The sequence below is a fragment of the Rhopalosiphum maidis genome, chromosome 2 (assembly GCF_003676215.2).
Source record: "Rhopalosiphum maidis isolate BTI-1 chromosome 2, ASM367621v3, whole genome shotgun sequence".
NCBI lineage: Eukaryota > Metazoa > Arthropoda > Insecta > Hemiptera > Aphididae > Rhopalosiphum > Rhopalosiphum maidis.
Genome location: NC_040878.1, coordinates 69,022,504 through 69,048,787, shown reverse-complemented (window position 1 = coordinate 69,048,787; position 26,284 = coordinate 69,022,504). Strand labels below are relative to the sequence as shown.

The 26,284-nt window shown below is 27.1% G+C and overlaps 1 protein-coding gene across 1 annotated transcript; it reads right to left on the bottom strand.

The window, feature by feature from the left end:
* Nucleotides 1-1,520: 1,520 nt before the first annotated feature.
* Nucleotides 1,521-19,817, bottom strand: LOC113553730 (nose resistant to fluoxetine protein 6-like). The gene is made up of 13 exons (XM_026957225.1): nt 19,396-19,817; nt 17,124-17,338; nt 16,113-16,330; nt 13,742-13,830; nt 12,389-12,579; nt 12,046-12,209; nt 11,374-11,542; nt 9,224-9,417; nt 7,977-8,118; nt 7,188-7,377; nt 5,609-5,751; nt 4,490-4,599; nt 1,521-3,893 (listed from the first exon to the last, which is right to left on the bottom strand). Exons 1-13 carry the CDS (start codon nt 19,637-19,639, stop codon nt 3,788-3,790), a joined length of 2,175 nt encoding a protein of 724 aa, XP_026813026.1. The 5' UTR covers nt 19,640-19,817; the 3' UTR covers nt 1,521-3,787.
* Nucleotides 19,818-26,284: the final 6,467 nt, after the last annotated feature.

Genomic DNA, 26,284 nt, shown 5'->3' with positions numbered 1-26,284 from the left:
ACTTCAAAACTATCACTTCATTATTCGACATTTAAAAAAAAAAAAAAAAAATTCATAATAGGTATTTTCAACTATGTGTTTCCAGGTTCAACAATTATTTTTCTATAATTTTATGTATGTCTGTGAAAACACTGAAAGCGTATAATTTAGTCTTGGTTTTTGAAATATACCTATAGCAATCAGTGTTTTGAATTTCATAATCTGAATCAGAGTAGGTACTTTTATAAGAAAATCGCGCGCCATTTATCATTATTTGTACCTAGATGACGGATCAAACGTGGTCATTAATCGCCATCTTTCCAAGTATCTTATCCATTGTATACGTATACTATTCATAGTTATTCATACAATGTCGTTATTAAATATATAGGTAGACTTACTAGTTGTTGTTCGTCTTAGCACTCTACTTATATATAAATTGTACCTGCCATACTATGTAACAGTGTTAAAGAACACCAGAAAACGTTTCATTAAGACTACGTGCGATGTATGTTCAACTTGTAAATCACAACAACTTTTATTTAGAACAACGAGATTATTTAAAATAAGTTAACATTTTTCAATCGAAAAATCAATAATTGTTTTTGTATTTCCCTAATTTTAGGAATTAAATCGATTGTCACATATTTTCAACGCCGATTTCTAAGTTATTCACTAAATATGTACTATAAATGCTTAAATAATATAAAAAATGATTATTGATTTTATTGATTATTATATTGAGTCAAATAAAATATGGTGTTATCTAAAATGTATAATTTAGACATTTCCGAAACCAATGCTCATCATCAAATTTAATTGATATTTACGCGTAAAACTGAATTATAATGTATTATATGGTTGAATGCATATTACTAAATTATAATTATCTAGAAATCACGATGATAGTTTTAGTAATTTATAATTAATCCTGTAGATAGTAAATCTATTCGTGTCTATCCTGACAAATCCTTGACAAAGCTTGAAGTGCAGAGAATATTTTATGCGCATAGTGTATGCAATAGCCAATAGAAGAATTAATATAATATATAACAAATGTATTAGAAAATTTAGAGCGCGTAATGAATAATAAAAATCAGGAAACTGATAAATTTCCAAAAGAAAGAACGTGTTCTAGAAATTAATCGTAGGTAATAAGAACGCTACCGAATTATTTAAATAAGTTACAAATAACAAAAATAAAATAAACTATTATAATAACAATAGTATACAAGCAGAGGATCGCAATATAAATGTTAAAGCAAACAATAAAGCCTTTACATTTAAATACTAAAAATAATGTTATTAACTTAACAAATAGCACCATTATAATAATATCATATGACTCGTGGAAACATAATACGTGCCAAGTATTCGGGTAAAATAGAAATGATTGTTCACGCCAAAACGTTCTGTAAGAGACGTACCACATGCGATTTAAATATGCATTTTTGAGTAATGAATAATTTATTTCCTTAGTTAGAAATAAATATTAAATTGTGGACAGGAAATAGAAAAATGGGGTGTGAAAAAAAAACTAGTTCTATTTAAAAAAATGTATTTATGAACATCGTGTTTACAAATTTAATATACATAATTATAAAATAAAAAAATACAAATAATTAGTAAACACAATTTGTTTAAGTATCCTGGTTAAATACAGTTGAGATTTATCACAATTTATTGTGTTAATTGTTCGACACGAACTGAGATTAATTATTATTTTATTAATTTTTATTAATCTTAGTCCGCGATTCATATAGTTGTTATTACGCATCAAAATACGTATTATAATGTACGTACAATTAGTATTATAATAGTAGCTAATAAAATTTATCACACAAGTTTACAAATAATGATTATTATGTAACAAATATTATTGTTAAAAAAAAAAATAAAAATAGAAAATATGTTTCTAATAATGTTGAAACTCATACAAGAATACGGCTATTACGGTTTGAGTAAAATTATTGTTGGAAAAGTAATATCGTTACGATTAACTATAACTAACAATAAGTTATTTTTCTTTGATTACAGTAAGCTGATTAATTAGGCATTGTATATTGTGTACTATTATAACCCGTTGTACGTCACTACACCGGCACTTTCACAGATCGAACAATAAATCATGGGAAAATGATGAAAAAATCAATTTACCGCGAGTACAATTAACCATACATCGCACACAGTATATAAAATAATAATGAATCTATCGTATTAATAACGACGATAAAATAAGTCGTAAAGCTCGAACGTCCAGGTATTACTATTATTAGGCGGAGCGTAACAAAAAAAAACTGACGAGAATAATTTGTCGCAAATATATAATATAATCAATTATACAATAACTTTTATCCACGTGGAAATATTTATTATAAACCTAATTGCAAATAAATGTAGACATTCAAAAACGTAAAATATCCTACATATTGATATAAAATATAAAAATACACAAGTATTTTTTCAAAAATGTTGTTTTTAAAGAATTCAAATTAGGTACGTAAAAAAAATTAGAAACGTTAATATAGCTTTAGAAATATAAAAGAATATTTTAAATAAATATTAATAAAAAGAACACAATAATTTACATACGAGTCCTGCAGAAATAGTTGACAAAATATGTATAATTGACTATAAGTAATTGGTAATTTTTGTTCTGTCAATGTTTTAAAATTTTTTATCAGGTTAGTTTGTTAAATTAGCCAATTCTTTCTGTTATAAGTACTAGACAAGTTTCATTCTCAGGCTCCTGGAAAATCGTCCAAAAACAATAATGAAAAAATAGCATCCTTGAAATCAGTCATCGTCAAGTCCTCAACAATTATTACGGAGAGCATCTGCGTGTCGTCACATAGATGGACTTGTGGTAAGTCCAACTAAGTCATATCGTTTATTATTATTATTGATGTTAATGTTGTTGTTGTTGCTGTTGTGAAAGTTGTATTTACTGTATTTAACGAAACGAGCTAAATAAAATCCGAAATAAAATTGTCGGAAACGCGTTATACCGGACTCATAAAATTGTTATTGCAGATTTATTATTCGGTGAACACATTTCGTAATTACCCGCTACGTTCAATAATGGATAATTATGACATTATTACTAAAATTATTTGATTATCTTATTTCATTTTTATACAATTGTTTCATCAAAAATACACCAAAAAAATCATGATTTTTGAGCTATAATAATGATTTCTTCGGTGGGCGACAAGCCTCGGCTGGACGAAATAGATTTCTATTTTACATCAATTTAATTATACTACTTAGTATTCACGTATATATTATAATAAAATAACGTAAAATAAAAATAAACATTATAACAACACATTTGTACAATTACTAACAATATACAGACCTATTATATATACATATAAAAAAAATATTATATGCATATATTATGTACAAAGTAAATTATGTCTAGATGCGATTGTCCTCTTTAATAATATTGTATTACATTTTTTAGACACTTAAATGCTTTTGGAAAATAATAGCTAGACATTTCGAATAGGTATACTTATTAAAGTTAGTTCTACTTAAATAATAGTACTAAAATTAAAATATTATTGTTACTAGATCAGATATGAAAATGAAGTTAGGTTTGTGTCATGCTTAAGTGAACTGAATAGGTTAGGTGAATTATACTCAGTAATCCACTTGTCACTTGATATACATTTTCCGAAAAATAAATATTAATTATTGAATAATAGCTATTGACAGAGGACAAATGTATTTAGACACCATGTACATAATATTATTATTATACTAGAATATTACACTGGCACAAAATGTGAAAATAAATATGCGTTTACAGACGTGAGGAATTTTTTTGTTCCGAATCTGCAGCCGCGTTGTTGGCGTCCGTCCGATTTGGCATCACCGCACTGACGATGCGATCGTTTTTTTCATGTTTCCTACAAAATAGTATTGAAAACATTCGTTGAAATAGTGTACACTCTTAAATCGTGATGGACACGACATTGCATACAAATATAGTTATGTCACTGTTTCATTGTCTTGCAAACATACAAAATAGAAAATTTGAGTTCAATAAGATACATTTTGTATTTATAGCTTTGTGTAGCTTTAATATTAGAGGAAATTTACCGGTATTATGATACTTGAAAGGTAAAAGAAAAACATTGCATAAACATTAACAGCTGTGTTTATCTATTAGTTTTATTGTAATATTGTAATTTTTAAGTGAATTGAGCGCATTGTCATATCGAATATTTTATACATAGAAAGCTGCTCATAACTCGCCTTAAAATTAAAATATTGCAAATTAAAAATGAAAACTGATTATTTTACAAACATAAACAATGCTCCTACCTTAAAGTTGTATTATACCTAAGCCAATACACTCTAATATTAAATCTAACAACAGAAAATGGATATTTTTAAACTCAAATATGTTTTGTATTCTATAAATTTGTAAGACGGAAATATACATACGAATATTATATAGTACCTATCCTCTTAATCAAATAATAATATTATAGTAACTCACTTTCCAAACAATAATTTTTTAATCAAATGTCCTGACGGTGCTTCGATGATCAGATACAGCAAAGTGCCCACCATGTATGTCCTAAACCCTCCAACAATCCATCCATCAATCTGAAACGACACATAGGTAGTCGGTTAATAAAAATACAATCGTAAATAAATATGGGCAATTTAATAAAAAAAAATCGCCTTGAGTCATTATAGTAGTTAAATAATTGTATGCTAAGTCCGATAATCATTTTTTTTTTGTTACCATCACCACCTTGTTCAAATATATAGTTACAGTACAACTTCTACATTTTTTAAATAATAATTTCAAGCATTTTGTTAAAGAATTCTCCTATGGAAACACATACTGCAGTGGTTAGGCAATGCGTTATAATAATATATATATATTTGTTACTAGGTACTAAATTATTAAATAAAAAAAATGCATAATAAATTATTTACTATTTGTATAAGTCAACAATTTTTAAATTAAACGGAACAATTTAAATAATTATTTAATAGTTTTAAAAAAGTTTAATTTTATTATAACTGCAACTACTAACATTTAACCTAGCTTTGTTTAACTTTTAATTCCGTTCAATATCCGGTTATAAATGTGTAATAACACCTAATACACTTTTTTTTTATTTATTTTTTTTTTAAATGTAATCTATAACGAGTATAACTATGAGTGCCTTTCCCGGTATAATAATATTACCTTCGCTCGTTTCAAAACAAGAAAATAATGCAAGAAATAGTACCTATTTAATAAAATATGTGATTTAACAAAATTAATACTTGGTGAACTTTAATATAGGTATTTTAGCATTATTATGTCAACCTTATCATAATAACTCATGTATTATTATTTTTTTTATACACGTGTTTGCACAGGTACACGAATTTTAGCTTTCAACTGAATATTTTACTTTACCGTTTATAACGAGATATTTTCAATTACTCGTATATTTTTATTTTCGAGATTATTAACATTAGCCTTTAATCCCGTACGGAAATATCATATTATATCGTTATTTGCGTTTTAATACTGTCTGTCAAATAAACCCATCAATTCAAATTTCAAACTCTTAACGCGATATTAAAATCATGGATAGTGTAAATATTTACTTACCAACAAATATGATGAAGGGGTTACGGCCGTTCTTTGTTTACTTTCTATCATCATCATGACGGTGATGTTGACAAGATAAACTGTATAGGATAATCTGCCTAGTGGCACCGTTAATCTGTTGTTGAACAGTTTTTCTATTGGTCCTATATAAATATATCAACACACACGAAACGATTTCATTTAATTGTAAATTTTTAAGTTTTGAATAGGTACTTGGTACCTCTTAATATATTATAAATCCTTCTAATTTTTAATATCATAATATTTTATATTTTATACGGCTTGACAGTAGATACCTGCCATCAGTGATCAATACAATATATCATATATAATGAATATATCTATATACATGTACCTACTTCACATTTTTCCTGAAAGAAAACTCACCAATCCGAAAATTTCAAATTGTTATTTATTATATACAAATAGTGAGTTACATAAGTAGACCATAAATAATAATAAATTGTATATTTTTCACATGGATAAAATATTTCTAGGAAAATATAACATATATTATATATTTATTGGGTGATTATTTTAGGAAAAACATTATTATTGTTTTAAAATCTATTAACGTTTTTGAAAATAGTTTTGTTTTACATAATTTTCAGTCAAAATAATTATATTTTTTATCATAATAATCTTTAAAGTTTTTACGTTTTGAATGAAAACATATATTTTTAATTTCGTATTATGTTGCAGAATATTTTTCGGAGTACTTCAACGTCAAAAATCGAAATCTGGAGAAGTAGGTAGTTTATAAGTTATAAACAATTATAATTTTAGTCAGCGGCGAAGACTGGTACAAGGAAACCCCACAAAATGTTGGTTTAATATTCGCTCACCAATACTTTAAATAATATATATAACTCATAAACTATTTGTCCGAATTTCAATTTTTATATATCGAAATACTATGAAAAATATTCTGTTTTAGGATATGAAACGTCATAAAAAAGTAAAAACCTAGAAAATTATAACGATAAAATATATAATTATTCCGACTATCTAAAAAAAAATATTTTCAAGTGTTAATAGATTTTAATATAATGAGTGTTGTCTGATAAAGAATCACTCTATATACATAAATAAAGAGCATCGTGAAGTTACATTTGTTTCCATTGTTATGCTATCGTGATCGTGTTGTGGTATTTCAATAATAAAAAAAAAAATATAAAAGTGCATAATCGTGGTACAACACGAATATTTTAATAGATTAAGAATACTATTTTATAATATATAACAATATTAATATTAAACAGGACTGTTTTAAACACTCGAGTTGCTCGTTTTCCCGCCCCACACGTCACGTTACAGCCTTACACATATCATTTCAATACGTTAGTGGTGATAATTCACCAAGCTTTCAGCATACCCTTAACATATGGACGAGTAAATTACGTATAGAGTGTTCCGACGATTGGCATATCTCTCAAGGTATATTTAAATATCACTATGGCCGTTCCTTTTACTTATGGTACGTTTACTGACAACCGTCGGAACACGCACAGGCGGGGCCAAATTTAATGTTATTTGTATTATAATGTTTGAGTTTATTAAAAACGTTGTCATAACGTACCGTAACCCGTTGTGAAATGACACACCGTCACCCAGAACAATATGACGGACCACGTGCAGTGGCTGAAAGCTGAGTACAACGACTGTTCTAAAGCGTCGTATGGTCTGTTCACGTCATAAAACACAGCGCCGTACAACTGGACCCAAGTGCAAACGACGCTGACAATAAAAGTCCCGACGTAGACGACCGGCTGAGGTGAAAAATAAAAATATTAATCGTTAGCCGTTTTTGGAAAAAAAAAACTTTACGAATAGCCAACAGTTAAAGTCCATAAACATTTTGTCTACGTATAATTTATAAGTCTATAAATTCATAAATTCCTAACAGCTGCTACGTTAATATCTGGGTATAATATTTTATTGAATTTCCAAATTCATTTGATTAATTATATGGATATCAATATGATCAGACAATAATTTTACTATGTATATTTTATAATTATTAATTAGTAAAAAAAAAGTTCTAAACAAAATAAGTCGTGCACAATATTTTACATAGCTATGTCACATTCCTATTTGTTGCTTTTTCCTTAACAAATTGTGCAAGTTTAAACTTCAATTAATTTTTAATTTAAGTATACATATATACATAGAACATAGAAATTAGAAGTCTTGTATTATACCTTATTTGAGTGATAATACAATGTTTATAAATTTTAATTTTCAGTTAATCATGTACATTTTTTTTTATTTGCAAGTACTGATATTATAATTTAAATCTCGATCATCACGACACATCGGTTAAAAATTTTAACGCGATAGTGACATTATATTATATATGTGCAATTACCGTGGAAAACTTTATTTCTCGTTTCTTCAGCTCTTCCACCACGACGCCGGCAAGTAATCCGGTGTAGAAAGGTGTACCCCGATAGTAAAACGGTCTGTAGTAATTGCTAAACTCGGCTGAATTACTTGGATTCTCTAAAAACCTGTAAACAAGTTATGTGATAAAAAAACATAATATATTTAATATGTGTGTAAATATTTAAGTTTTTTCATCGGGTAGTTAAATCATAATCCCCGGTAATAAATGATAAGATATAGTGAAAATCGGGGCAAGTTGACTAGCTTAAGGTTTGAATAATTATGCTGCTACAACTAAATGTTAGATTATCTTGATTTTATTCACAGATAATTCGTAAGTATACTTAAACTAAATGGTAATTTTTTGGTTTCTTAATATTTAGTATCTTGTGTTTAAAAATAATATTTGTTTTTTTTATCAATTCTGTTAACTTTTCCCGTGGTTCTAGATTACATTTCAATGGAATGAATTTATTTCTATTTTGGTCTTGTCACGTAATAACATATTATAATTCTCAATTAAATATTTTAAAGTAAATTTATTTTTAACTCTATTAACTTTTCTATTTATATTAAATTATTGTAAAATGTATACAAATTAAATACTTCAATATAGGATTAAGGTTACTCGTAATTTTTTAGTTATTTGCTGCTAATATATTTAAGTTTAAATTTTAAGAGAATACGACACCTGAATTTTTTGCATTGTTATCACCCGTCATACAAGTGTATAGGAAGGTGGAAAATTGTTAAAAAAAAAGTTTTTTTTCTATATTTAAATTTAAATATTTACATCTAATTGTTTATTTTACGATTTTCTTTTATCGATTCAAGTTTATAAAACGATGTAACGAACAAATTTATAATTTTTTGGGAGAGAGATTTTATTCAAAATGTTGTTAAAATTAAACTAAAAATTCAAAAGAAGTAAATTGTCGGTCTAAAATAAGTATTAACATAATCCATTCTTGTCTATAATATTATGTTTTATTCAATCTATACAATATATATTTTTTTTTTAAGACTGCAGTAGGAATCTTAAAAATTAAAACTTTACATGTAATACGTTATTTCTATGAAGTTAATGTACTGTAATTTTATTATCATAAAAGACTTTTTTAGTTAAGTTTAGTGTGATGACTGTCTATTAACTATATTTCAATACCCCACAACACCGAAATTTAGGTTAAATCAGATCATAGTACTATGATTCGTATCGAGTATACTTACGAATACATTACTCGAACTATTCCGTACGCTTGGTTGACGTAGGTGGTAACAAACGATATCGACAAAGACGCACACAATAGCAAAACAATTAAAAATATTCCAATTTGTCGGCGTTTGACGTACACGTAAACCACGATGGTACCGATGACGAGAAACTGAAGCAGACACGATACATACCAGCCGGCAATGAGACACTGTAATAATAAAACAACAATTTATTGTCAGGCGTACGCTACGCATTTTATTCTGTAATCCTATTTTACACTATTTTAGCTGTAAAGGCGAGGAGGCAACATTATATAGTTATATATAGATAGGTGAGTTATATTATATTTTAGATAAACAATTAATACAAGTTAAGTAAAATAATAAACCGTCTGTTTTGTACAAATATCGAATACTAGAGGAATACGAATTTTAATTTTGAAAATCTAGGTTCTATCTTTCTGAGAGTACTGGTTATGCCAAATATTGCTTCAAAAAGTATAAAAATCAATCATAATGGACAATATATTTAAATATTGTTTGATTCTCTGCAAACACGTTCAATATATTATAATATTTTATTATGTATACAATCATTGGGTGAGGTGATAACTATACTCGTATTTCATAAAAGTGTGAGAATTCCACCTATAACTGTTTATGTATTATAAACGTTCTGAATAAATTTAAAAACTTTACAAACTTCGAACGGTAAGGTCATATGTCCGTAATATACACGCATGGTATATACTTATACATAGGTTACTCAATATAAGTTTAATATTATATATTATATTATTATACACAAGAATCGGTTGTTTACCTATACTATACAATATTATTATTGTTTGAGTTGAAATATTTTATACTCAACCAAAAAACCCGAAGACCTATAGTTCTACTGTAGAATAAGTTTCGAGCGCAGTACCATCACGATGGCTCAATGTCGAGACATCAACGAGTTATCTCTATCGTGGGTATGTTAAATTTTAATTTAAGTCGTTTTTTATTTATATAATTAGAGTAGTGTTTTTCGTAATTTATTATATTATTTGTATTTAATTTTTAAAATAATAAAATATAATATATTTATATCATATCATATTATTGTTATTAACTTTTCAGCCTATCAAAAATTATAAAAAAAAAAACTAAACAACTAAATAATTGGCACTACATTTTCTAATACATAGTTTAGAAAGAATTACAAAGCATTGAACATTTTATCATATAATGAAAATTATAGTACAAAAAAAAATTGAGAATTTAAAATATCTATTGTTATTTTTTTTTTTTTAATATAATATAATAACAAAAATTAATTGAGGAAAAATAATTATTTTATAGGTATAAAATTTCATAAACATTTGAACCTTAAATATTCATACAAAATTAATTTGGCCTTTCTCATTTCATAATAAAATTCAAAATTTCAAAATTTCAGAAATTATTTGTACTTAAAACTTCATAACATTTTAAATACTTAATGTTTTAAAATGTGATACAATATCAAGTTGTCCTTACAGAAATTTAAAAATATCGAAAAGACGTTAGTCTCTTTCATTCAAAATTGTTTTTTCATATACCTACGATTATTTATTGAATTGATTGAATTCAACCTGACTAAGCAGCAGAAATAAACTATGCAGTTTTTTTAAAATGATAACAGTCGGATGCCGTTTACGAAGCACTTCAAAGAAAATATAAAATGTATTTCATTTAAAATATTAATCACAATTATTAAGAAAATATTTTAATACAATAATATAGTTCTACAGATAATATTTATAAAGAAAATTAATATTACAAATATGTTATTTTTATTTGTTTTTAGGGGGACTTAAAAAGCATAAGGACCGAACCTAACCTAAATTTGGCTAAGCCGAGACCCTCTACTATTTTATCAATTGTTATATAAACTTAATTTAATATGTACCTCTAGTGATTTTATGGTTTTAACAGTTTTAATTCTGTATGATTAATGGTTATTGTTACTAATTTACAACAACATAATAATATGTTTGCATATATATAAAGGATATTATATTATATATATTATACATATATTTTTGGTATACACTTATTTGGTATAAATAATACATAGTATATTATAATAGAGTTATATTAAAATGTTTAAATCGTTAAGATATAGATTTAAATTTTACTTGATTTTCAACTGGTATGAAGTTGCTGACTGCCAATAGATTAGCCCACCAATAGTTTTTGCATTTATCCGCTTCGGGCCATATTCTCGAAGCCCAAAACGGCCCGTTGCCCATATGAGGTATGACGAAAGCCGTAATCAGCATTACGATCGAGTACGATGGTATAACCCTTATCAAAGAACAATCATCATTGCAATATTAATTACATAAAATAGTGCGGTATGCAGTTAGACAATATCACTATATCAATATTAACTTTGAAATAAAATGCATCGTAATAATACTAGCATTAGAACTTTTTTTTTTTAAATAAAGTTTTTATTTCTTACCGTACTACATTATTGAAGCAGCACAGTTGTCGCGAATACAGTACCTACTTGATACCAGTGTAAACAATTAAATTTGAAATCTCAAAAGAACGCATAAACTCAAACATTGAAAACCATCGTGTAAAAGTTATTTATTTAAAATATTAATATTGATATGAGATGCCTCAATTTTTAAAATACATTGGAATCACTATCATAATACACTTTAATAATAAACATTAATGGATCGGATAGTTTCTTTAGACTTAGTGCGTTTAGCCAAGCTAATACAATGGACTAATGTAATTATTTTTTTAAACTAAATAATTACATTAATGATATTATATTTGATGTAGGTACGTACTTCAGATATTTGTAAACGATCACCATGATTATCTGGTACCAACTGGTACCGGGCTTATTGAATTGCGGGATCAGCATGATGTACATTAAATAACCAGCAATGTAGAAAAACGGATCGATCAAATTCATGGACGTCAATAAGAAATCCGGTCCTTCCTTATACAACTATAATGAAACGAAAACAAACGTATCAAGAAAATAAAACCATCATTCGCAAAAATAAAGCTTATAAATATAAATGGAGTTTAGAAATAGGTGATGTATGTAAATGCGTCGTCAGGTGCACACGCAACATCGCATGTCATATAGTATGATATACCTTTACAAAATATTATTTGAATTACCTTTTCAAGATTCATCCCGTACGTGATCGGATTTATTACGAAGTAGAGAAATTTATGGCCGAACAGCACCACAATCATAGTCAAAACCTTTAGCCCATTGAATATGTTTAGATCGTTGTTTCTGTTGTACTTGATCAAATCCCTGGAGTTGCGAATTAGCGAGAACATGTTGAATATTTCCGGCATTTTACCTGTAAGTACAATAATACAATGTAAACAACAGACTGTAATAATGATAATATTATGACGATATACATTGGAAACTCCTTCCTCAGCGAGATTTCCCGACCGACGGCGTGGATAATTAATATAAGTACAATTTTTTTGTATAAAAATGTTTGTAAGACAACAACAGGCTTATAATATTAACTATGAAGAATTAATCGGCATTATATTATTATTAAAAAAACTTAAAGGCCAAACGCCGAAAGGCATACTATGAAACTTTAAAATATTTTTTTTCCCCGAAAATTACGTAAACAAAATTATAAATTAAAATAATGTTATGAAAAATGTTCTACAAACCTCTCAAGTGTACTTAACAAAATATAGTAAAGAATAATAATCGTATGTAAACTGTAAGTACCACAATTTTGATAGATAATACCAAACGTGTTCAAGATTTTCTTTAAAAACAAAGGGCTTATTATTATAACATATATTCTCGTCGGTTAAATAATATGTTATTGTTTTTCGTATTATCTTCACAAAAACCTATATATATTATGAAAAAAAAAACAATTTGTTTCAAGTACACAATCTTTGTTCAATTTCCAATACATTGCATAACGAATACACTGCGCGCAACTTTTGAACATTTTTGCGATCTCAATATAAATTTCTGATGAAAAAATAAGTACATTGTAAATCTAAAATACTTTGATAAGTCCAAAAACATATTCATATTTTATATGAAAATACTAATATTGTATTCGTTACTATTGAGTTATCTTAGTCTAATAGTCGTATCAAAATCATGTTGCACTTATAAATAATTCTAGGTACACAACATATTTATTAGTTGAACTACTTAATGTCATTGTCCGTCCATATAACATAATATTATAAAATTAAAAATTAAACCTCATTGTAATGTACACACTATTCATAAATCAGTCAGGATATTTTGAAACGCTGATGAATTAACGTGACTTTCTCAAAATGTATCCACATCACGCGTATTATAGTGTGTTTGACAATAATAATATTATAGTACGCGAGCATTAATTTGGCGTTCTTATCATTATTCTTATTTTATAAATTAAATGCATTAAATGTAATACTCATAAAACATGTACTAGCCAAAAATGTACCTAAGACTTAAGTATTTAATACTAAAAATATTGTACTTACTCTTTTTTCCGTTGTTACTTCGTATTATTATTATCGTATGGTACGCCGTCGATAAGCAGCAGAACAAGAATATAAATCCCACTAGTAAACTTTAATAACCAAACGATTAGTATATTGTAGTAGTAATAGTAACCATAATTTAAGGGTATAAATAAATAATTTATACTACAGGTACCTGATGTAGATCATTATACATATTTTTTACTGCCGATAAATATATCTACAATAGTACTTAATTTTTTTTTAAATTGGCTTGTAATGAGTAATGACATATTATATGTTGAAAAATATCATGTTTATAATTTAACTCTACGTATACTATAATAATAGTTTGTTTAACAATGGTTAGACTAAAAGTTACATATCATTGTAATGAATATATATATCGTTACAAACTTGTGACACTAAACGATAACGATAACGATAATCTAATATTTTATCCTACTAAATTTATATTTATATATATATTATATATGTCCAAAGCTAGTAAAGTTTATTAAGTCGTTCGTTTTGTGAAACTAATTTTTATATTAAACTATATTAAAATCAACAAAATTTAAGTACGTTTAAATAAATTTCGGGGGAAAAAATTAAAGTTTAAAAGGAATGCTTGAATTAAAAATAATTTCAGATCAATAACGTCATCTAAATTTAAATTATATTTCAAGAACCCGCTAAATGCTTAGTGATGTATATTATATAATTTTAAACAAAAATTGAAACTATTTAACGAACATTTGCATATTTGTATAGATTGTATAAAGTTTAAAAAAAATTAAAAAAAAAAAAAAATGTTCATATTTTCAACACAAGTATTTATTACACTAGTGTAACATAGAAAACATACTAAATAGTGAATACACATCAAGTTGTGGCATTAATTATTTACGACTTCATAGTGGAATGCACCAAACGCATTTTATTGGTGTTGACTAATCTAACTACTCATTTTGTTAAAATTATATATTATTATATTCCTAGCGAGTACACTAACTGTGGTAGGAAATTACATGTTCGTGTCAACTAAATTATTCAATCTAAGCAAATTTATTTGTTTATTTTTATGCGAAATCTTTATATACAATATCACGATTAAACAGTAAAGTAATTTATTTTTAAAATCTTTTATAATAATAATATATACTGTTATAAATTGTATAATGTATAACTTATAGGATATACAAGGTATACGTATAAAGGTACTCCGTACTTATCTACCTACAAATATGATTTTAATTTAACGTATTATTTTTCAGATTAACTGGAAAAAGCTTATTTACTATAATGGATTTTTTAACTAGTTAAGTTAGAAAATTAAGAAAAGTTAAAAATTTCAAAATAAACTATTATTTATCTAATTAATGCTCACATTTTACATTACATCATCATAATTGGAAATAGGATTTGTTATATGCATTGGTAATTTTTTTTATTTTTCTACATTATTCTTTTAAAAATTTGATTAGTAATATGTACAGTGTACACATCACAATTATATAAACAATCGAGTTTTTATTTTGCATATTTTTGTATAATATATATTTTAATTTTTAAGTATAAACAATAAACTAATAACTAATAATTATAAATTATGTTTTATGATAAACTTCCTAAATTTATTTAAATGATAGTAATGTAAAAGCTATAGTCTATAGATGCCACGTATAGTTTAAACAGATACCTACATTTAATTCTATAAAATAACTTATCTTGTCTTCGATGAAAACATTTTTATATTAAATTAAAAATAGTATTTAGATTCTTGAAATGGTGGGGTTTAAGGATGATGAAAAATTCCCTGATAAACTATTCGTTGCGTCGTTTGATTTGCTCAGCGACTCGTTAATATGCACTGTAGCCTATAACAGCAGCACAACATACAATGCACGAACATGTGAGAAACAAGAAATGAACAAGAGAAGGCCATCAACTCACTATAATTTACCAGTCATTGCAAAAAGTTTCCATGCTGTATAATGTGTCAATGCGCCGATCTATACTCAGCTCCAAACATATTATTGTATGTATCTCCTTTACCCACCACTACTTTTGTCATCCATTTGGAATATCCATTAAATAAGACGATTTTTACCAGATAGATGAAGAGTTAAAATTAACTTAAAAGTGTTTTCACTCTAACGACAAGTGATGAGACTATAATATTACGTTATAATAGTAATTAATAATATTATATTATTATTATTGTGTTCATAGCGCGCAATCTGTTGGTCGTAAGCGACACTATTAAACGCTGTTATAGGAAACCACAGAATAACTTAATTTAACCAAAAGTAGTGACAAAATAATTTTATATATTAATATAGTAAAAAGGGAAATTGTTTGCTTTTAATATAACGTTGAAGTTCGTTACCTGGTCAAATAATATCCATTGTCGTATGGATACGCGTCCTTGTCCGTCGAACACAGTATTGATTCAACTTGGACTTGAGCGTTGATCCGGTGTGGTAGGAAGTGTGTGTTAAATTCCTTTTGTAGCGTAACCTGGAGGTCGTCCGCGGTGCAAGAGTCCGGTATGCAAATACTGAATTTCACGACATTTCTGCGCAGTCGATTGTCACGATCTACAAACTGTGACACAAAATCAACGGTGAGATTGATCAGTAATGTATGAATTTATTTTTTATTCATCTATTGTTATTAGTATTGACGTATACGATGTAATTGTGTAGTAGTAGTGGTTTCGACAGAAAACAATATTCAGAAGATAATATTCTATTCATTGAATGTGTAAAAATGATTCAAATTATCCTCCTTTTGTCTCCTGTCGTTGTCACTTAACTCCTTTAGCATGTATTATTTCATGTGCAAAAGTTAACGAAAAAAAAATTGATTTAAAACAAAGATTATTGTAATCAATGACAAATCTGTTTACTTTTGAAAAAATATATTATTTTGGTTGTGATTATTTAAGTAAGATAATATTATATGCGTTCAAAAACTTTTTGTATGCGATACCAGACAACGAAATACTTGGCGAATACATAGATCATTGAACTTAAAATACTAAAAAATTCTGAAAAAAATTTATCATTATATGGATAAGCGGAAATTATTGGCAATAATTTCAAACAGCAATGAATGCCAAATACAAACGTATGAAAAAAATCTAAAATTATTTAAATTAATAAAAAAATTATAATCTAAATATTATCATAGATGGGTATAAAACAAGTAACTAACCTGGCAAGAACGGATACTTATTGTCAATATTATAATATTAGGTACTACCACTAATCTAAGTGTCATTTCGGGACACACTTTTAAGTTGTTCCCTGTATACCTATATGCCACTCTTTCTGTCCCAAGTCACAATAATAGTAACATTGATATGATCATGATATCACGTAACCTTTATACTCACCCCGAGTATCTCGTTCCAGGCATGCTGGTTCTCTTGTGGTTGGTCGTTAATTCTCACCGTAAAATCGGCGTCGGTTGACGAGCTGATTTTTACGGATGGTATACAGTATTTACCCGTAACGGGTTGGTGCACTTTGATACACTCTTCGTAGACGCCCATCTGGTGTGAAGTGCCGATGAGTAGACCGTTAGGATATCGACTCCATGAATCAGACACTACGCAAATATTTCGAAACGTTATTTATAAGATACATGCATAATGAATAAATATATAACTAAGAGTCCTAACGGCCTGCCCTTAAACTAAAAACTAACTTGAACATTTTTTTTTTGAGTGGGTGGAAAAGGCTGAATTCGAAACATACTTCTCGAAATAATATTCTTGTACATTTAAGGACGTGAAATATATCTATACATTATATTATGTACTGTATAGAATATAGATAATAGACAAAATAATAGTATTACAATATTGTACATATTGCACTACAGGCACGTTGAATGCCGATGATTTTTCCAAAAGGTCGGTGGTACCATTTTTTTTTTTTGACTATTGATTTTGGTAGGTGATAGATCATGCGAATTGCTAAGGTGTGTACATACAAACAAGCATATTATATCGTGATGACATACAGAATCAATATATATATATATATAATAAGCAGACGCTATTTTATTCCGGGAAATTACTATAGTTTTTAATTTTTGTAATATATCAATGGACAATCAACCGGAATGACAACATAACGCCATATTATTTTAGTTAGTTGGAATTTTAACTTTTTCAGTGTGTTATTTAATATACATAATATTTATCATGACTTAATATGCTACTCGCTTAAGGGCATTCGTATTTTATTAGTAGATTAACTCAGTCCATATTCCATTAGTTGCATTTTAAGATCGTCTTCTGTACAAAATGTCAGGGACGCTAAGCGCGCAATTGAACCGGTTTACTTGTTTTTTATAAACATAAAGTTATAGGCGTGTTAGTCAACACGAATTATATTCATAAGGCAAAAACAAAAATGTATTATTGTAGGTGTTCCTGTAGGATTTATCGCTTGAAAGGCAATTAGAACGAAAGGTCTATAACTGATACATTTCATATAAATATAATTTACATAATTTTACAATACAGTAATATAAAACATAGTTATAGTATTATTTACATACTTTAACGTTTGAGTAAAACTTACTATACAATATAATCACCAAATCAGTGTATAATAAATGAAAACCGGTTGAGAATAGCAACACAGATTATGCGTTTAATATTTGTGTAGTTAATCAATTTCATACCAGGAAATGTATTTTATTCCGCATTATATTATGACGGACCTTATAGTAAAAAATGTAGTGTTTACATTTTTATCCAGACGCGTGACCAATAAGCTTTCAATATTTTATAATATATATAATACGTCGAACAGATCCTTGATCAATGTTCAAGCGATTTTGGTGCCAATAATTAGGGTTCCCTCCTAAATTTATCTATACTAGAATATTGTATTTTTACGGTAGTTTCGATACACAATCATGATTTTGAGAACAATAGGGTGCATAAAATGAGTACAAAATAACGATTATGGTGAATAGTTTAAATTTTACTCGTAAACGATTTTTTTCCTAATATGTAAGTAAATCACAAATATGATTGATTATGACCAATACAACGATTGTAGCCAATGTTAATTGTGGATTTGGGAAAACAAAATGGCCATTTTTCCTAAGATGAAATATTTTTGAAATCAATAGATTCTTTAATGTAGTTTTAGGAAAAATGTAAGTGTAAACAAATACTTATTCAAAATAATATATAAGAAATTGAGGACTATTAGATTGTAAGCTGTCGTCTAGATATTTACAAAACTACATACATAAAAAAAGTAATGTAATATTGCACATTTATATTAATCAAAATGTATTGGTTCAGATAGATTTTAGAGTAAAATGACATCATAATATTATGTTACATACTTACTATTTCAACTTCTAAAACAGCAAATATTTAAAATTATTTTTTTTTTTAATTGAATATTTTTTAAGAAGGATAATAGATAAGGTTTTTGTTTTTAATTTTCGTGATTTCACGATTTTATACTTAATCGTATTAATTTTCAGTTAAAATTATTCTTCGAATTTCGATACTATAAATTATGTTTTTTTTTATGCACTTATGAATAATACGATAGGCAAGTACGACTAGCCAGTAGCCGGTCAAAAAAGGATCGACATATTATTTTATTAATAGGTATATGTATTGTACTGACTCTGCACGGCCCACAGCGAATCGTTTTTCAAGTGTCTGATGTACATCTGCGTCTGCTGGCGGCACGCCGTACTGCCCACGTCTATCGGGCCGGTAAAGTTCGCCAATGCCTCGTAAAATATGTTCGCGATCCAAGTCTTCGGAAAGCCATCGTTCACCGGACGGTCTAGATCGCCGGACAAGGCCTCGACAGCGACGAAGAATAAAACGACCAACGCGCAAACCGACGATAACGCGCGAGACATGATTATTAACAAAATATAAATAATATTATTAATACTACTATTGATATTATTCTAATATTATAATTATTTTATTTGGCGCATGCGTTTGGTCCGTGTCGCAAATATACCGGTTCGTGGATTAATGGTACGCGCCTGTAGGCTGGCGGCAATCGAAACTCGACTATCCGTCACTCCGACGCGAGCGATAAACGAGTAAATGCGATCGGTACCTGTTTTATATCTTTATGATATTTTTTTGTAATAGATAATGCTTATTAGACATCCTTGGAAGGGATGTACAAAGTGGATGATACTCGTTCGCGCATGCGTATAATATGTGTTCGAGTGTAGCATACGTTTCAACGTCGTTATAATAATATTTAAATTTAATATTTTATCTAACTACATGTCGTCGCGTTGACTATTGTGTGATAGTTTAAACTATATTGTTATTAACGCGGAAGTACTATCATGTTAAAACTACAAAACCAAACCAGTATAACGGATTTCTGCAGAAATGATATAGGTATATAAATAATTGTAATAGCTGAAAATACTACATTTATTGTATAATGCTCCTGAGTAAAACCTCCTTATCATGAATAGATACCAATCGTCAATAATTTAAAATTGTTTTGAATTTACCCTACAACTTAAATACCGCATATTTGAGTTGATTAGAAATTTTTCGTAGGTATGTTTTAAATTTAAATTTAACTGATTTTCATTAGTTTACTGTCAGAGTTTTAATTTGAAATATAAAAAAAAACTAGCAGTTATTGCCTAAGTAACTTAATTTAAATTTTTCAATGACTAATTTTAATACAGTAAAGAATTATACTTGAAGACAATTAATTAATTTCTTCCAAAAAAACCAAGCTATTAGCTTAAAGAAATATTTGCACTTAAGTAATAATTCATAATATTATAATTTTAAATAGCAATATCGATGGTCACAATTTATTATACTATGTTATTCATATTGCTTTAACCACATTTAATAAACCTTTACTCTTATATAATACCGTTGTCAACTGTTGAAAAATATATAATATCTATTATACTATAATTTATTGAAATCTAAATTTGTTATATATACGTATATAATATATTAGTATATTTTAATTTTTTCATTAGCAGAATACTGGATTAACATTTTTTGGGTATCCTTGTGTCACACAATTCTCTTCCTTTAAACCTTTAAACACTTGTAGTTTTATAACTTTGGAAGCTATATAAGTACTCGTACAAAATTCAATTTTTATAAAGTTATAATTACCTATTGAGAATTTATCCTGTTTCGTAATTTGACAATAAAAATGTATGTTATCATTCAAAACATAATTAATACGATAACGATAAAAATTTAAAACAATAATAGGTACTTAGTAAAATATAATTTTTTAAATATTGCTTTGTAATGACTCCGCATTCATAATAATTATTATGTAAGAATAATGTTTCTAAAAACATAAATGGTTTTTAATAAAATTAGTGATTTTAAAATAATAACCTTGTACGTAAACATAATATAATACAACAATTTTATTTCATCGCCAAACTTTCAATATGATATTCGTCAATAATGTAATACTCCTAAGCTAGTCGTTATGGAGTAAGGTCATTGAAAACCGCAACTCTACTGAAATTCAATACATTTAGGTAACTATCTGTTGGCAATGTTTTTAATTGCAATCGGTATTCTTTATAGTCATGATAGATATATTATTACTAATTCAAGCTTGTGTGGTGATGGAAACTAGTAAATACTATTAATATGATTTATGATTAACGCAAATACGAGTCATAGACATAGGTATTTGCCATTTGATGAAACAAGTAATTCGATTGTTTTTTGACATACGTGTGCCAATAACATCTAGGAAACATTTTATTCCAATTAATTCATAGTTATTCCTCACGTATATTTGAGTGTTTAAAATATTTCATAGTTTATAGTATATTATTTATAATAATTATAATATATAATATATTCAATGTCATTCTTCTGGGTATATAGATAGGCATGATGCTATTTTATTCATGAGTGATTTTTTTAAAATTTGCATGGTATATAATTAAAATAACTTTTTAAAATTCGTTTTATATTATAATAAAAATAATATTGAACGAGGCTTATTCAACAAGCTTTCTCATTGAATCGTTTGTAGTAATAAGTTATAAATATGTTGTCAATTGTCCCAATAAATAAATAAAAAAATCAATTTTCTGTTAATTTTGAATACATTTCTAACTGTTTTTAGTATTTCATATGAAATAAAAGTTGATAAAATGATTGTATACAAATCTAAAATTTGACATTGATTTTTATAAACAAAAAATTACAGATGTGGTCAATAATATCTATTTTTCGACATTCCGATTTCAAGGAATACCTAATTCTAGTTCAATGTCGGTCATTGCATGTAAATTGTTGATTTTGTTGACTTGCTACGTACGCCTATCCCTTGGTGAACAGAGTAGTAGACCAACATTTTTCAATGATCTCCGTACCTCACCACTCTGACAAATTAAACTATAAATACTTAAAATTCATAAACTGCTAGTCTGAATTTCAATTTTTATACATCGAAATATTCTAAAATATATTCTGCTTCCGAATATGAAATTGAAATGTATGTTATCTTTCAAAAGAATTAAAATAATTAATAATATAAAGTTTTTTTTTAAATTTTGCTTTATTTCAACTTAAATCTATGTGAAAAAAATATTTTCAAATACATTAATAGATTTCAAAATAATAAGTGTTGTTTGATTAAAGAATCGGCCTGTATTTATTATAGAGAATATTCAAATTGTATTGTTAATTTACCAGTGACACACATTTATATATTGCCTCACTGAATGACAGAACCCTTAAAAATAAATATATCTTCCTCTCGTCCATCATTAATATATTTACCATAAAATGTATTTTAATGAGTGATAGCAGATCATTTGTCTTTTTCGTAGTATATTTACTTAAATATTGTTGCAGTTTGCAAGACCTGTCATTACAATTTAACATAGTAAGTATTATTTATTAAAAAGTACAAGCTGGTAGCTCAATGGTAACATTAAAATGATATGACATTATGTATAACTTATAAGTAAAGCGCAGATTTCTATGCAAATGCATATTTTTTCCTTTTAATATATTTGGACTTTTGTCAGTTACCTTCACGAATTATCATAATTTGAAGTTATAAGATATTGATTTATTAATGTTCAAAAGATAATATTTTTAATTTACAATAAAGAACAATTATTTCTTTATTGGCAATCCGTATCACCTTGCAAGAGACTCGTTGGCAGCGTCGTTCGTATCTCTTTATGGAATATAGTGCTAATAGGTTGTTACTTCGAAAGGAAAAATATGTAACTATGAAATTAATATACTAAGAAGATTTGAGAAACCTATTTTACCTAAAAGTAATCAGCTAAAGAATACAAGCGTGAAGAGGAGTAATCATTTAGAAAGTAACTAATTTTTAGTATGTATCTACTATCTAGTAAAAGACAAGTATTTACGCTGAGGACGCTCTAAATAGTAACTATGAATAGTTGTATGCATACCCCATAATACATAAGAATATTTCAAATCAGAGCGTACCAAAGCACTAATAAACATTTTTTAATTTTCTTCTAAAATATCGTGTTTGCTTAGTACATAAATAAGAAACCTTTGTTTTATATTAGTTATGATTATAATATATACTTCCCGTTCAAGCAGCTCAGCTTTCATATCTTGTATAATTACGTTAAACGTAATTGCTAAAATGGCATGCACAGATTGAAGGCTTGTTGGGATTTCATTTATTTTTTCCTTTACATTTTAGTGTTCATCTTAAAATCCTAGATACTTTGAAACTTGACTAGTTATAGTAGAATATAAGTGTTAAAGTACAGTATTAATAGTTGTATAAAAAGCAATAAACTTGTATTGCGAGCCATATATTTACAAAAAAATCAAAAATAACATACAGTAGGTATTTATTATATACAAAAATCTGATTTATTTCAGATTTCTGGCCTATTTTGCTAACTAAAATAATTTAAAAAACTTGGGGTGTCTGGTGTCTCTCCCTTTTATTAGCACTAGTTGTAGGCCGGCAATATAGACCTTATGAATATACACAAATTATATAGTACTCCATATAGACAAACGCAGACAAGTTAAGAGTTGTGTCCTTTCTTTTAAATAATGAAAGAATAAAATCTTTATTTATTTTCATTAAAAAATGTTATTTATTAGTAACATAATAGCATAAATTACTACCTACTTCTATGGTTGTATTTTAATACATTATAATATATATCGAGAATAGATCGAGAACTTGTTCATAATAATATGTACTTGTACTATGTAGATACTGTACACCACATCTATATTGTAGCAGGTCGTTATCAAAAAAAATTATAACACAAAGCTCTAAAGCTGTAGTACACTGCCAACATCTAACTCAAGAACAAGTTTGCAGGAAAATAAATAAATATTTGTTATAATAATTTATATAACAAATATTATTGATTTTTTTTTTTTTTTGGTTAAGGTATTTAGGTTAAAAAAAATGTCAACAATATTATTTTGTACCTATTATTTTTGCGTAAAATACGCTCGATTTTTTTTCCATATTGCCAAATTTAATAATTAGATACTAGATACGATACGATACGATGTATCATAACTCATTTATCGTTACTTATTTATTACATTTTTTATACGTGTGTCTATATTCCATATTTTACATATTTTATGAATCATATATTATCACATTAGGTAGATACATATTTTTATAAGTTCATAATTATTAGGTATAATCATGAATACTGTTCCAAATCTTTTTATTTATTGGATGACAGGTATGTACCCATATATTTGTATATGATTATTATAATTATTAATTTATGACTGTTTCCAAGAATATTCATTTAATGTTTATATTACTGAATCTAGCCAAATAAATGATATGGCAACGTTGCACATAAATTCGTTCTCAATCGTATTATTTTCGTGATTTTTTTTTTTGAGTCAGTGGTAAGTACTTTTTTAATTTTAAGTATTCTCAATCGTTCGGCCAAAAATATATATAATGTTCTCAATCGTTCGATAGCCGTTTTTATCGTTTAATAATATATTAGACCTTCTTCACCCAGAATTGATTTTTATATGAAAAAAATGATCATTGAATTCAAATTGGCCCTGCTCACGTAAATTTAATAAGGGGCAATGTTTAGGCAATACGCAATTTAGTTTCCACCGTCCACGGCCTTAGCCGTAAATAATAATTAGGTTATGTGAATGTATTAGTTTACTGAACTACTACGAACGCACTACCGATCGAAAATGAAAAGCATGATTTATTTATCAAAATATGCTTTGCAGGAAAAGCTCCTCGTAGAGTGGACTGAGTTCAGTGATTTCAAAGTGGACAGAAATCTATTACAATGACCTACTCAATTATTACGCGAGAACAGGAGGTATACTCGACATCTAGAGCAGATGAGCGGTTAGTGGTTACCTATCTTCCCTCTTATTTCCTTTAATTATAATTATGCATTTATTTAAATATCAATATTTATAATTTTTGTATATTTTTAAAAACCTAAAATTATATACAATTTATAAAATTTCTTATAGCGATATACATGTATTTTTTTCAAATGGAACCACAAAGTTATTAAGCACATGCGTATTTTGAAAATATTGATGCATCTACATGGAATTATAAAGAGTAGTGTCATAGTTATTAGACTTTATAAACTTAATACATCATTTTATGATATCATAAAATTATCTGATTTTTTCTACAATACAAAATATTCCGCTGCAATCAAATGCTAAATTATATATTTAATAATAGTACATAGATAGGTATACTGTAGAGTGACCAGACGTCCCGTTTAAAACGGGATTGTCCTTTTTTTGATCATCGTGTCCTGTTTTCCCGACAAACTTCAAACGGCACGCTTTTTATCCCGTTTTTAGAAAATGGTCCCGTTTTAATCCCGTTTTCACATATTATTACATTATATTTTTTAAATAAATCGATTTATGAAACAAATCTAAAATAGTTTAGTTTAGTTAATAAAAAAAAAACTTTTCTAATTATTTAAAAAAATTTTATAAGTTTTTAAATGCAACATTATAAAATAGTCGTTATAATTAATGCCACAATGTCACCGTGCTTATAAAGTAAAAACCAGTGTTAAGTTTGTTTAATTTTACACATAGAATATAAATGAACGGGATTCTGTTATAATTATTGTACAAATCGCTCGTGAAACTCGCAGCTTGCGACCTCATTACAACCTTGGACGTAATGCAACTCGGGTAAATCAAATGCTGTAAAATATATTATTAATAATTGTTGAGCATAACATAATAATATAATAGTAATATTGTGAAGACATTTTTAATTTTCATTCGCTGCGGAATAAAATCAAAACAAACGCTATAGTAGTATAGTAAAAATATTGACTATTATTAACGGTATTTATATAATCTAAACAAGCATCCATTTAGTATGACTTGATTGTTTATGAAAGAAGTTTAATCCAAAATGTAATACTTTTTAGAAATCAACTATTTATAAATACACTAAGTGTTTTAATATCCATATTCAATGAAATAGGTATATATACTATGCATTTGACTCCTTTCAA